At 45.8% G+C, this 15,266-nt stretch overlaps 1 protein-coding gene across 1 annotated transcript in view; it reads left to right on the top strand.

Moving 5' to 3' along the window:
- si:ch211-212o1.2 (uncharacterized protein LOC492735 homolog) overlaps positions 1-15,266 on the top strand; it is a 39,875-nt gene that overhangs the window by 19,124 nt on the left and 5,485 nt on the right. The window contains exons 3-4 of the mRNA XM_046352409.1: positions 5,203-5,322; positions 5,472-5,563. Of these exons, the coding sequence (XP_046208365.1) occupies positions 5,203-5,322; positions 5,472-5,563 (212 nt within the window). The remainder of the gene's footprint in view (positions 1-5,202; positions 5,323-5,471; positions 5,564-15,266) is intronic.

Raw genomic sequence — 15,266 nt, 5'->3', positions numbered from 1 at the left:
ATGTGTGATGTGTTATGTGTGTGTGTGATGTGTTGTGTGTGTGTGTACTGTGTGTGTGTGTGATGTGTTGTGTGATGTGTTGTGTGTGTGATGTGATGTGTTGTATGTGTGATGTGATGTGTGTGTGTGTGATGACGTGTGTGTGTGATGTGATGTGTTGTGTGTGTGTGATGTGTTGTATGTGTGTGTGTGATGATGTGATGTGTTGTGATGTATGTGTGATGTGTGTGTGTGTGTGTGTGTGTGTGTGTGTGTGTGTGTGTGTGTGTGTGTGTGTGTGTGTGTGTGTGTGTGTGTGTGTGTGTGTGTGTGTGTGTGTGTGTGTGTGTGTGTGTGTGTGTGTGTGTGTGTGTGTGTGTGCCAGTGTGTGTGTGTGTGTGTGTGTGTGTGATGTGATGTGTTGTATGTGTGATGTGATGTGTGTGTGTGTGTGTGATGATGTGTTGTGTGTGTGTGATGTGATGTGATGATGTGTTGTGTGTGTGTGATGTGATGTGTTGTATGTGTGATGTGATGTGTGTGTGATGATGTGTTGTGTGTGTGTGATGTGATGTGTTGTATGTGTGATGATGTGTTGTGTGTGTGTGATGTGATGTGTTGTATGTGTGATGATGTGCTGTGTGTGTTTGATGTGTTTCCCAGGTTGAGACGTCCACTGAGAACTGATGAAAGGAACGAGGCCTGTGACTGATCCGTTCATCCCGATCAGGGGAATTCTACCTCTGTCTTTTTCTCTTTCTCAGTCTCTCTGTCTCTTCCGCTCTAAGCATATGACCCACTTTTACTACAGCCCCCCCCCCCCCCCCAGAAGATTGGCCTACAGAGAACTGGACAGGGGACAGAGAGGGAGAAAGAGCAGAATTACTATGAATAAATATTCGTAATTGTATTGTGAATGTTCACGAACGCGCCCCTGTGTGTGTGTGTGGGGGTGGATATGTGAGAGAGAGAAGCGAGGAAGAGAATGATGCTGTCATGGTATGTTGGCACCACTGACTCGGTCTTTGTGCTGTGAAAGGCAGCCATTCTGGGTGTGTGAGTTAGTTTTTGTCTGTGGCTCTGGAGGAGGTGAGAGGCTGTCTTTCAAAGGGAATCTGTACTGAGAACACAAGGCCTCGGCGTTTAGGACAACATAGTCAGGAGAGAGGGAAGAAAAGAGCCCTTTGTCCAGACCAGATAGAGGCGGAATACTGGGCAAGCTTTGAAGCGCTGTACAGAAAGCATGCGAATCATGCATCTTTTTACACAGGACAAGCAAGATATCGACTACTTGTGATAAGTAACTCGGGCTCTGCTCAATATTCACACAACGTTATGGTACATGCTTGTCGATTCACTGAAGCCATCTGTGCAGCAGACTAGGCCAGGTACACGGAGGACCTTTCCTAGAACTCAGAGGCAGACCCCAACCACACTCAGACCCATGTATCAGGGGGAAGGAGGAAAAAACCTGGGTACCTTCCTCCTGATACATGTATTGTACCAACAACACAGAGATCAATGTCACGAGCTACTCATATTGCAAGATTATTTGAACTGAGGTTCAGAAATCCCTTCCTTTGTCAGTGTGATGCGCCACCATGGCAGGAGAGATGGGGCCCGTTCTGCCGCTGCGCTGTAAAGCGGTGCGGGAGGTAAAAGGGTGAGATGGAAAGAGAGCGAGAGAGAGAGAGGAGAAGGCCATTAGCATTCACAGGGTGTTGTTTGGTGCTGGCGCCGTCCCTCTGCGCCGAATCAGGCGTCGTTGATTAATTTCAGCCTATTAGCACCCCCCTTTCCTCATCTCCCGCCTCTCCCAGGTTAATTCCATGCCAGCGTGCTGAGTCGGGGGCTGCTGGTGTGAGCGATGGAAGAGGGGTTGCCAGGGAGCATGTTGTTGTCAGGACTGTATTAATGAGCACACCACTCTGGTCCTATGGACAGGGGGACTGTGTTTCTGGCTGCGTGCGTTTGCTCTGTCGAGGCCTGGCCTAGTTTCTCCTCTCATCAGGGATCCAAGGGCTGATGCAGATCACCTGACAGTGGCCCGAATGCTCAACCCTGGGTATGTGTGGGTGTGTGTGGGGGATGTGTGAAATTGACAGAATGGTAGAAATTGTGTCATATTTAGTGTGGAGACAACAAACCTATGGTGCTATTAGCCTTCCTGTAAATGGTGTGGTCTATATATTATCTTGGGCCAAAGTTTCTGTTTTACTGAGTTTTCACTGGTTTTTCACACTTAACAGTTTCCTGTGTGTATCAAGAATGGTCCACCACCCAAAGGACATCCAACCAACTTGACACAACTGTGGGAAGCGTAGTCCATATATGTTCTGTAGTATTAGGTTTCTCCCCCCTTGATAAAATGTACCATCTCTTAAATGTTGGATCACATCCTGCAAGAATGAAAGACCTTTTAAAGGATCTTTTACACACTTTGTTAGCATCCCAGTGTAAGAAGTGAGGTCAGATAGTGGGTAAGTGGTAGAGGCCTGCCAGGCTCTGAAGGTATTCCCCTGCAGGAGCCTCTGCTGCACGCCCATCCTCCACAGCTGGCCACAGCCCACCTGGCCTCCACAGCTGGCCACAGCACACCTGGCCTCCACAGCTGGCCTCCACAGCTGGCCACATCACACCTGGCCTCCACATCTGGTCACAGCCCACCTGGCCTCCACAGCTGGTCACAGCCCACCTGGCCTCTACATCTGGCCTCCACAGCTGGCCACAGCCCACCTGTTCTTCACAGCTGGTCACAGCCCACCTGGCCTCCACAGCTGGTCACAGCCCACCTGGCCTCCACATCTGGCCTACACAGCTGGCCACAGCCTACCTGTCCTTCACAGCTGGTCACAGCACATCTGGCCTCCACAGCTGGTCACAGCCCACCTGGCCTCCACATCTGGCCTACACAGCTGGCCACAGCCTACCTGTCCTTCACAGCTGGTCACAGCCCACCTGTCCTCCACAGCTGGTCACAGCCCACCTGGCCTCCACATCTGGCCTACACAGCTGGCCACAGCCTACCTGTCCTTCACAGCTGGTCACAGCACATCTGGCCTCCACAGCTGGTCACAGCCCACCTGGCCTCCACATCCGGCCTCCACAGCTGGCCACAGCCCATCTGGCCTCCACATCTGGCCTCCACCACTGGTCACAGCCCACCTGGCCTCCACATCTGGCCTCCACAGCTGGACACATCACACCTGGCCTCGCCTCCATACAGAGCGTGCACACCTGGATGCTTCTCACTTGATGAATCTGTTTCATTTAGAGCAGCTCATAACAGCTAGGAACATTCCAGTGTCCTCCATCATCAGTACTAGCACAGCTTAAACAAGTGCTGTGTGAGAGATGAGACAGTACACAGGTGAAGGGTTGTGTGTGGACTCTTCTGTGATGATTGAGGGCCAGATCTATGTCTTGTGAGAGGGAGGTGTGAAACTAATATTCCCATGAGTATTGGACTGGTTGGTTAACTTGGTTTAGGTTATTGGTGTCAGTTGAGCCTGTGAGGCTTTATTAAAATATGTCATCAATATCCCATTAACTCCAAGCACGCCAATCTACTGTATTAGGAAAGTCTAATGGCATTAAAGTTTCAGAAGGCCTGGCTTCACTGTGGCACTTGACACTTTGCATCCACAGAAAAGGAAAAAGAAAGAAGCACTGGATATGAAGAAAAGAGTGAGGGACAGCGACACAGGTTAAAAGGTAAAGAAAGAAGCACTGGATATGAAGAAAAGAGTGAGGGACAGTGACACAGGTTAAAAGGTAAAGAAAGAAGCACTGGATATGAAGAAAAGAGTGAGGGACAGCGACACAGGTTAAAAGGTAAAGAAAGAAGCACTGGATATGAAGAAAAGAGTGAGGGACAGCGACACAGGTTAAAAGGTAAAGAAAGAAGCACTGGATATGAAGAAAAGAGTGAGGGACAGCGACACAGGTTAAAAGGTAAAGAAAGAAGCACTGGATATGAAGAAAAGAGTGAGGGACAGCGACACAGGTTAAAAGGTAAAGAAAGAAGCACTGGATATGAAGAAAAGAGTGAGGGACAGCGACACAGGTTAAAAGGTAAAGAAAGAAAATAAGGACATCTGAATTGAGAGGTATAGTGTGAGAAGGAAGCAGAGGGAGAGGGATCAGGCTAGTCTCCGTGGATGTGGTGATGAGGTCCAGTACAGGAGTGGGCTGCTAGCTCCGGCTTAAGCAACTCCGCACCCCTCCGTAGCCTGCTGAATTATTCACTAACCCCCTCCCCCGCTGGGGCAGAGTGGCGACACGGAGGTCCGCCCACCCTGACCTGTGAGTTTAGAGCTGTGTCACCGCTGCTCCACACACGAGGGTTCACGACTCCAGCCTTGGCATACACTTGTCTTCATCGAACCGATTACCTCTTAACACTGTGGTTGATGGGACACACACAGACTGTGGTGGACAGACAAAGATGTGGCGGCGCCACCAGCGGATGACCCCATGACCCTACAGAGCTCCGAGGGATGTTCTCCTGGTAGCAGGGCTGACCTCTCTCTGCTCATTAACACCGTAGATCACAGGACAGGTCCCATGAATGGAAGAAAGTTACTCTACCCTCTCTTCAGAATGTAGTCATCAGCACAATTGTTCAGTGAAAGTGAAAGTGTACTTTTGAGTTTCTGTAGCTTTATTACTGTATCTGTTATGCAGTATCTTTGTATTCACACTGACTACACAAAACATGAACAATATCTGCTCATACCATGACAGGCTGCCCAGGTGAATAGATGAAGGGGAGGACACCAGTTAAATACGGATGTTTAAGACTCAAGAGAATTAAGACAGGGATTGTGTATGTGTGCCATTCAGAGTGTGAATGGGAAAGAGAAAAGATTTCAGTGCAGGGTTTGGTAGTAGGTGCCAGGTGCACCGGTTTGATTCAAGAACTGCAATGCTGCTGTTTTTTTCACGTTCAACAGTTTCCTGTGTGTATCAAGAATAATCCATCACCCAAAAGGCATCCAACCAACGTGACACAACTGTGGGAAGCATTGAAGTCAACATGGGCCAGCCAGTATCCCTGTGGAACATTTTTGACTCATGTAATGTTGTGCGATTTGTTGTCTTCCTCAGGTAATGTGTAATGTTGTGCGATTTGTTGTCTTCCTCAGGTAATGTGTAATGTTGTGTGATTTGTTGTCTTCCTCAGGTAATGTGTAATGTTGTGCGATTTGCTGTCTTCCTCAGGTAAGCGACTGCAGGAGTGGATCAGTGTAGTTCTGTGCCTCTCTCTCTTCATCATCAACCTCTCCTTCCTTCTCCTCAACTTCTCCACTGTGCACATCTACAAAATCATCTTGGGCATCCGTGAGTTTCTCGAACACATTTTCTTGGTTTCTGTTTGAAATGACCTTGAAATAGTCTGCAATTACATTACGTCTCCAAAACATTTGTTGTCTGATATTATGGCAAAAGATTTGGTAAAATACTTTTCCCTCCTTTGTTCCCCACTACAGTAATGGGGATAGTGATGGCGGACTTTGCATCTGGTATGGTGCACTGGGGAGCAGACACCTGGGGCTCTGTGGACATCCCTGTCCTTGGGAAGGTAAGGGACAGGGTTCTGAGTTCAAGGTCTTTCCCAAACCTTAGACTCATCATTTGACTCTTGAGAAGGATTACAAATTACTACAGTGCCTTCAGAAAGTATTCACACCCCTTGAATTTTTCCACATTTTGTTGTGTTACAGCCTGAATTCAAAATGGTTTAAATGTAGATTGTGTCACTCGCCTACACAATAACCCATAATGCCAAAGTGGAATTTGGGGCTTTTTTTTATTTTTACAATTGAATAAAAAAAGTGAAAAGCTGAAATACCTTGAGTCAAAAAGTATTCAAACCCTTTGTTATGACAAGACTAAATAAGTTCAGGAGTAAAAGTGTGCTTAACAAGTAACATAATAAGTTGCATGGATTCACAATGTGTGCAATAATAGTGTTCAACATGATTTTTGAATGACTAACTCAGCTCTGTACCCCACACATACAATTATCTGTAAGGTCGAGCAGTGAATTTCAAACAGATTCAACCACAAAGACCAGAGAGGTTTTCCAATGCCTCACAAAGAAGGCCACCTATTGGTAGATGGGGGAGAAAAAGAAGAAGCAAACATTGAATTTCCATTTGAGCACCCAGTCACTACAAAGATAAATTAATACTGCCCAAAAAGTGTTAACGCAATTCACTTTTTTGCTGTTTTTGTTTTGGACAAATCCAACGAAACACAGAGTACCACTCTCCATATCTCCAAGCATAGTGGTGGCTGCATCATGGTATGGGTATAATTGTAATTGATAAGGACTGGGGAGCTATGCACAGGCAAAATCTTAGAGGAAAACCTGGTTCAGTCCGCTTTTCACCAGACACTGGGAGATGAATTCCCCTTTCAGCAGGACAATAACCTAAAACGAGGCCAAATCTACACTGAAGAAGATAGACACATTAAGATTAACACATGTTTCCCATGCCAATAGAGTCCTTGAATTGAATTGAATTGAATTGATAGTGAATGTTCCTGAGTGGCCGAATTACAGTTTTGACTTAAATATGCTTGAAAATCTATGGTAAAAAATGGTTCTCTAGAAATGATCGACAACCAATTGTATTTTTTTTTTAAAGAATAATGCATTTTTTAAAGAATAATGGGGAAATATTGTACAATCCAGGTGTGCAAAGCTCTTAGATTTACCCAGAAATACTCACCGCTGTAATCGCTGCCTAAGGTGATTCTAACATGTATCGACTCAGGGGTGTGGATACTTATGTAAATTAGATATTTCTGTATTTCATTTTCAAAAAGTTTACAAACATTTCTAAAATCCTGTTTTTATCCTGTACATATCAGTCATATGAGGGATTGTTAGGCAAAACATAATGTAATCCCATTTCTCAATGAGCTATATCAGTGGTCACACCTACACTGGCTGTATACATTACCTGTACTTCTGCAAACCACCGCCCAGCACACCCATTATCCTGCACCTGTGCTGAGAAGGCCACAACCAGCCAGTCTCCCTCTTCCTGTCCCCCCTACACCCCAGTTGTGTGAAGGGCACAGCCATCCAGGATTATTACCATACAGTAGCTCAGGATTTTGTTGGTCTTTTGTGGTTCATCCTCCCTTGGCCACTCTAAGCAAAATGTCATTCTCTATCCCTCAGGATATACCACTACAGTACATTTCTGCCTGCCCCCCCCCCCTCCACCCACCCCCCTGGGGCTGGGGTTCCAGCACCCTGGGCTCCGTATTAATGCATGAGCACAACTTGGCCATGCTCCCCTCTCCCAATTAAAGAAAAGGTCACTCTTATCCTGTCCAATTAAAAGAGCACCTGGCCCTTATGTTGTGCAGTGTGGTGGGTGTCGTCTTTGAGGTGATGAATCGCTGGGTCTGTGTGTACATCTGCTGATGATGGGGTTTATTGTTCTATTGTCAGGGGTCAGGGGTCAGGGGGGACAGGGGGAGAAAAGGAATTGGCATTTTAATCTCCAGCTCTGCTTATGATCAGTATGTGTAATGGCATCACTGATCTTCACAGTGATTTATGTTATTCCACGTACATTATATGATGTATCGTATTTTGACTGTAAACAGACTGTTTCTATGACCAAAGCACAGCTGTGTGGTGAAGTCAGGTGTATAGACAGTACCAGAGTCATTCTACCTCAAAAAGCACAATAGATGTTTGACAACCACCGTCTTCGATTGTTCTGAAATTGTTTCTGTGGTTAGAAACAGAAAAGATAAGCATTTCTGCAACATTATTTTATATATATATAATTTGATCTCTGAGAAATTAAGCTAATTGATTGCACCCAATTTGGCACTTTCAACTATAGGATTCATATAATATTCAATAAATGTAGTACCCAACATCCGATTTGCACAAGAAACTCTTCTTAACAATAATTCAAATGTGAGCAATCCAAATAAATGGTCAAAGCCCACCGCAATGACCAGTGTACAGTATCAGTTCTCTATGATTTACAAGCTGTGATTATTTTTTCTTCCCTGTTCAGAGAATTAGCCATTGATGTCTGTCACGCCCTGGTTGAGGTATTTTGTGTTTATCTTCATTTATTTGGTCAGGCCAGGGTGTGGCATGGGGTGTGTTGGTATTGGGATTGTAGCTTAGTGGGGTGTTCTAGTTAAGTCTATGGCTGTCTGAAGTGGTTCTCAATCAGAGGCAGGTGTTTATCGTTGTCTCTGATTGGGAACCATATTTAGGCAGCCATATTCTTTGAGTGTTTCGTGGGTGATTGTCCTTAGTGTCCTTGTTCCTGTCTCTGTGTTAGTTTACACTAGTATAGGCTGTTTCGGTTTTCGTTACGGTCTTTGTTTTGTAGTGTTTGTAATTGATTCGTGTTTTACGTTTGTTTATTAAACATGGATCGCAATCTACACGCTGCATTTTGGTCCGACTCTCCTTCACCACAAGAGAACCGTTACAATGTCGCTTGCATTTTTCCCATAGATGAAGTGAAAGTACCAGGTTTTGCCCACTAGAAGCCGCTGTTCCTGCTACTGCCCTTTTTTCCCCATTATATTATATGAGATCTATAAATTGAAATGGACAATTTGGGTGCAATCAATTAGCTTAATTTTTCAGAGTTCAAATAGTCTATCAACTTAAGAATGTTGCAGGAATGCTTATCTTATCTGTTTCTAATTACTGCTATGGTCCTTGGTGGTCCCCGGTTTTATGGGGGAAGGTCGTCAGCGAAATGGGACACACCTGGGAGAGGGTGTGTCTCGGGGATGAATACACCTTTCCCCCATACATCGAGATGACTCTCCAAGCAGACACACTGTTATTTTTGGTTGTGGCATTTTGGGGCTACTTTGTGTTCATTTGTTTTGGCACCTCTCAACACCCCTCATTATCACCATCTATGCACGCATCCACTCACCCAGGTGTGTACCATTTCGCTGACGAACCTCCCGGCTCCGCCCACCGACATCCGATTTAAGGAAAACAAGAGCAAAGAGAAATAATTTGGCAAACAGAGTGGGAGGGTCGTCATATTACAGAAAAGATTTCAGAACAATCTGAGATGGTGGGTGTTATGGCTTTCTGAAATGACAGGAATGACTCACCACATATTAGATTACACATCACTAGGAATATCAGACATAATGTAAAGGAATATACATTCTGAACACCTCGACACCTCATGTTAAAGGTGTACAATTAAGCAAAAACAAATAGGTAAATAGCCCAATTGTTAGACAGGGACCTTTCTTAAAGATGTGTAGGGGGCTACATGTTGGCTGCTGTATGTTACTGTACTGCAACAAAGGCCTTGTTCTCCTCTGTAATATATTCCTCAAACATACCTGTGCCCTGGTGAGGAAGAGGGGGGCTGTCCTAGCAGAGCAGACTGCCTGCCCCCTGTAGTTCCAGCTAAGGGGCCCGGGCCTGCTGCCTGCACTCCTTTCATCAGCAGCCTGTCTGGTTGGAGTTCCAGAACGGATCAGTCCCTGTTCAGCCTGCCGCCCCGCCGTGCAGCGCTTACTGCTCTGACTCTGTAACATGGCTGCTGCTCGCTGTCGATCCTTTCGCTGTCTGGGATAATTAGGATTCACCACCTGGGAACGATCGGACTTCAAAAAGAGCGGGGGAATTTACAGACATCTAGAAAGAAGTGCTTTAAGACCCTTATTAACCAGCAGATTAAAGGAAACACTTAGCGGATGGATACACCGTTTTGTCCCGAGGTTCAAACAGAAAAACTTCACTTGAGGGAGAATCATTAATGACAGTGATTAGAGGAGAAAAAACTCTAATTGAACGTCTTCAACCAGTTCAGTCCATAGTCGAGGGTGAGGGGAGGGACATTTCCTTTCCATGGCCGGGTAACCAGGACGATGGTAGATGTGAGTCCTGATTAGTGAAAGGCAGGCGAGGCAGGCCGTTAAACGATGTGGGATTAGTGCTGGTGTGACTCGGGGTGGCTGCAGTGTGCCGAGGAGTCCACACACCCGCTCTGTGTGCCGAGGAGTCCACACACCCGCTCTGTGTGCCGAGGAGTCCACACACCCGCTCTGTGTGCCGAGGAGTCCACACACCCGCTCTGTGTGCCGAGGAGTCCACACACCCGCTCTGTGTGCCGAGGAGTCCACACACCCGCTCTGTGTGCCGAGGAGTCCACACACCCGCTCTGTGTGCCGAGGAGTCCACACACCCGCTCTGTGTGCCGAGGAGTCCACACACCCGCTCTGTGTGCCGAGGAGTCCACACACCCGCTCTGTGTGCCGAGGAGTCCACACACCCGCTCTGTGTGCCGAGGAGTCCACACACCCGCTCTGTGTGCCGAGGAGTCCACACACCCGCTCTGTGTGTGTCTGAGGTTTACCGCTCCTTTAATCTCACAGACAGACTGGGAGAAGAGAACGAGAGGAACGGAGAGGAACAGAATTGTCAAAATATTAACAGATAGTGTCCCTTGCTCCAGCAGTGTCTCAATGTGTCCTCAGATATACATGTGATTGAGTTCTGCCCACAAACACAGGATACTTACTTTTTACCGTCAGTGACATGCTATGGTAATTTGGCGCCAAAAGATTCCTCTTTTTATGTGGGAAATAAATTACCTTCATTGTGTATTTTCTCTTTGTGCTCATGCGATTCTCTCCCTCTGTCCCTTTCATTTGTGACACCCACGCTGTTACAAGCAGGTGTCTGTCTCAGCTTAGCGAGGTGCTGGTTGTGAGTGACACCCACGCTGTTACAAGCAGGTGTCTGTCTCAGCTCAGCGAGGTGCTGGTTGTGAGTGACACCCACGCTGTTACAAGCAGGTGTCTGTCTCAGCTTAGCGAGGTGCTGGTTGTGAGTGACACCCACGCTGTTACAAGCAGGTGTCTGTCTCAGCTTAGCGAGGTGCTGGTTGTGAGTGACACCCACGCTGTTACAAACAGGTGTCTGTCTCAGCTTAGCGAGGTGCTGGTTGTGAGTGACACCCACGCTGTTACAAGCAGGTGTCTGTCTCAGCTTAGCGAGGTGCTGGTTGTGAGTGACACCCACGCTGTTACAAGCAGGTGTCTGTCTCAGCTTAGCGAGGTGCTGGTTGTGAGTGACACCCACGCTGTTACAAGCAGGTGTCTGTCTCAGCTTAGCGAGGTGCTGGTTGTGAGTGACACCCACGCTGTTACAAGCAGGTGTCTGTCTCAGCTTAGCGAGGTGCTGGTTGTGAGTGACACCCACACTGTTACAAGCAGGTGTCTGTCTCAGCTTAGCGAGGTGCTGGTTGTGAGTGACACCCACGCTGTTACAAGGTTTATTATGATGATGGATCAGAGCCAGTAGTTTTATAGCAAGTTATCTCTCTGGTCCCTTTAGTGTGATGGAGAGGCTTCCCCTCCAGCTTTCATGTACACTCCTCTACAGGGCAGTCATGAGTTTAACTGTGAGACCAACTCCAACCTCTAACCCAGTGGTTCCCAAACTACGTGGTGTCGCCTGACATGAAATGTATTCAAATCTGAAAGATACAATTCAACCAGAGAGCACCCTTAGATAATGGGAAAAGGTCGTACTTGACCGTTGCTCTTGAATCACTCCCACGGTGAATGGCTAAGCCCGCTACGCTATGTAACCACACACTATTGCAGAGACGTTGATATTACCACCTGCAATTGATATTGTGAAAACAATGAGTGGGGGAGGCAGAGGCACAGCAACTCACATCACTGCCTTCGTCAGATAACACTGTTGAGCGAAGAATGTGTGCTATTGCTAGAAATGAAATGAAAACTGACCGAACGACTCAAACTCCTCAGCTTCTGCTCTCCAAATGGATGTTAGCTGTGAGGGCCAAGATGCCCATGCATTGACTTTTGTCCGCTACATATGCCGGCGGATTCTATTCACAACATCTTGTTATGTCTCATGATTCCCGAGCATGAAACAGCACAGGGGATGTTCAGTGTGCTGTGTGGCTATATTGACGAAACAGATTCGGTGGAATCGAATGGTGGGCTTTTTGCCCAGGTGGGGCTCCATCTATGGCGGGACGGTGGGCAAGCCTCTTCACTCTAGTTATGATTGTGTCTCCCTCTGCCATATGGACACATTGTACGATACACCGAAACAACTTTAACTACATCAACCACATCCATTGAGCACACGCCTGTTCACAAATCTATGTGGAGATATGGGATGAGAGCATGACAATGTTATATTTCACACCATGGCTCGTGGTTATCAAGGGGGAGTGTTGGAAAGATTTTCTTTTAATTTATTTTTACCACTTTTTCTCCCCAATTTTGTGATATCCAATTGGTAGTTACAGTCTTGTCCCATCGCTGAAACTACCATATGGACTTGGGAGAGGCGAAAGTCGCTAGCATTGCGTCGTCTGAAACACGACAAGCCACACTGCTTTTTGACACACTGCTCGCTTAACCCGGAAGCCAGCCGCACCAATGTGTCGGGGCTCCACCGTACAACTGTTGACTGCAGTTAGCGTGCATGCGCCCGGCCTGCCACAAGGAGTCTCTAGAGTGCGATGGAACAAGGAAATCCCAGCCGGCCAAACCCTCCCCTCATGGGACTCCCGGTTGCGGCCAGCTGCAACACAGCACGGGACTGAACCTGGGTCTGTAGTGATGCCTCTGGCACTGCGATGCAGTTCCTTAGAGCATTGCCCCACTCGGGAGGCCGGAAAGAATTCTTATTGGAGAGAGAGTCTTTCAAAGCGAACCATGTCCCCTTCCCTCGGCTGTGCTTGTTTCTAACAGAACACAGCATCAGTAAGTGTCCCACATGAGTGATGGCTGCTCACCTCCAGCACTTGGAAGAGCACTTTGGGATCTACTTCCCAATCCATTTGACTGTGATCCTGCTCAGTTGACATACCGGTAAGTGAAATGAAACAGCTGATTGAGTTGTCATGTGACCGAATGCTGCAGACAACACATTCATGGATCATTGCGGAAGATTTTCGGTTTCGGACTGAAAGGGAATACCCTGCTGTCTCCCTCTAGGCATTAATGGCGCGTTCAAAATAACTGGGAACTCTGGAATCTCAGAATTACGACTTCAGTGCGTTGAAGACAACTGGGAATTCTGAAAAAACAAGCTCTGACTGGGAAAAATAAGTTATCCAACTCAGAATTCCAACTTGGGAACGTGGGCCTCTTTCTAGAGCTCAGACTTTACAACCTGAAGTCCACTGACATCATGATCTGACCTCTTATTTTTCAGAGTTCCCAGTTGTCTTGAAAGCACCATAGAACTCATGGTACCCTTTGCCAGCTCATATATGTGTGAAGCTGGATTCAGTGCTCTCATCTGCATTGAAACCTAATATTGATCCAGATTGGATGTTGCAGCAGAGAAGAGGTGCGCACTGTCGACCACACCCCCTGACTTTGAGAAGTTCCGACATGACATACATCAAGCACACCCATCTTATTAGTGGAGGTGAGATAATTATGTCAGACTCATTTGCAATTGACTGTCAGAGCCCCACATTAAAATGACATGATGGTGAGTTGAGAATACAATCAGAAATACTGTTAGAATGTTTTTCAATAGACTGTCATAGCCCCACATTAATGATGGTGAGTTGAGAATTACAATCAGAAATACTGTTAGAATGTTTTTCAATAGACTGTCATAGCCCCACATTAATGATGGTGAGTTGAGAATACAATCAGAAATACTGTTAGAATGTTTTTCAATAGACTGTCATAGCCCCACATTAATGATGGTGAGTTGAGAATACAATCAGAAATACTGTTAGAATGTTTTTCAATAGACTGTCATAGCCCCACATTAATGATGGTGAGTTGAGAATACAATCAGAAATACTGTTAGAATGTTTTTCAATAGACTGCCATAGCCCCAAATAAACAAGTCAACACTGACTGTTAATTACATCTTTTCTTCACATGGTTGGGGTCGTGACAATTTTCAGATATGAAAATGGGGACATGGGCCAAATATGTTTTGGAATCCTTGCTCGAACACAGGTTATCATGTCTCGCTCCAGGGTTTAGGATTTATGTAAAAAATCCCATTCCCAACCATAACACACCCCCTGACGACTTACATAATATAGCTTCCAATCCTTACATCCTTCAGCATCTCTTCCTTGTGTTTTAATGGACACAACACTGTGTTTTAATGGACACAATACTGTGTTTTAATGGACACAGCACTGTTTTAATGGACACAACACTGTGTTTTAATGGACACAACACTGTGTTTTAATGGACACAACACTGTGTTTTAATGGACACAGCACTGTGTTTTAATGGACACAACACTGTGTTTTAATGGACACAACACTGTGTTTTAATGGACACAGCATTGTGTTTTAATGGACACAGCACTGTGTTTTAATGGACACAACATTGTGTTTTAATGGACACAGCACTGTGTTTTAATGGACACAGCATTGTGTTTTAATGGACACAGCACTGTGTTTTAATGGACACAACATTGTGTTTTAATGGACACAGCACTGTGTTTTAATGGACACAACATTGTGTTTTAATGGACACAGCACTGTGTTTTAATGGACGCAACATTGTGTTTTAATGGACACAGCACTGTGTTTTAATGGACACAGCACTGTGTTTTAATGGACACAGCACTGTGTTTTAATGGACACAGCACTGTGTTTTAATGGACACAACACTGTGTTTTAATGGACACAGCACTGTGTTTTGGACACAACTGTGTTTTAATGGACACAACACTGTGTTTTAATGGACACAGCACTGTGTTTTAATGGACACAACATTGTGTTTTAATGGACACAGCACTGTGTTTTAATGGACACAACATTGTGTTTTAATGGACACAGCACTGTGTTTTAATGGACACAACACTGTGTTTTAATGGACACAGCACTGTGTTTTAATGGACACAGCACTGTGTTTTAATGGACACAACATTGTGTTTTAATGGACACAGCACTGTGTTTTAATGGACACAACATTGTGTTTTAATGGACACAGCACTGTGTTTTAATGGACACAACATTGTGTTTTAATGGACACAGCACTGTGTTTTAATGGACACAACATTGTGTTTTAATGGACACAGCACTGTGTTTTAATGGACACAACATTGTGTTTTAATGGACACAGCACTGTGTTTTAATGGACACAACATTGTGTTTTAATGGACACAGCACTGTGTTTTAATGGACACATGGACACACTGTGTTTTAATGGACACAACATTGTGTGGACACAGTTTTAATGGACACAGCACTGTGTTTTAATGGACACAGCAC

The sequence above is a fragment of the Oncorhynchus gorbuscha genome, linkage group LG01, assembly GCF_021184085.1.
Source record: "Oncorhynchus gorbuscha isolate QuinsamMale2020 ecotype Even-year linkage group LG01, OgorEven_v1.0, whole genome shotgun sequence".
Taxonomy (NCBI): domain Eukaryota; kingdom Metazoa; phylum Chordata; class Actinopteri; order Salmoniformes; family Salmonidae; genus Oncorhynchus; species Oncorhynchus gorbuscha.
The sequence above is the reverse complement of the archived record's forward strand: the minus strand, read 5'-3'. Positions and strand labels throughout refer to the sequence as shown.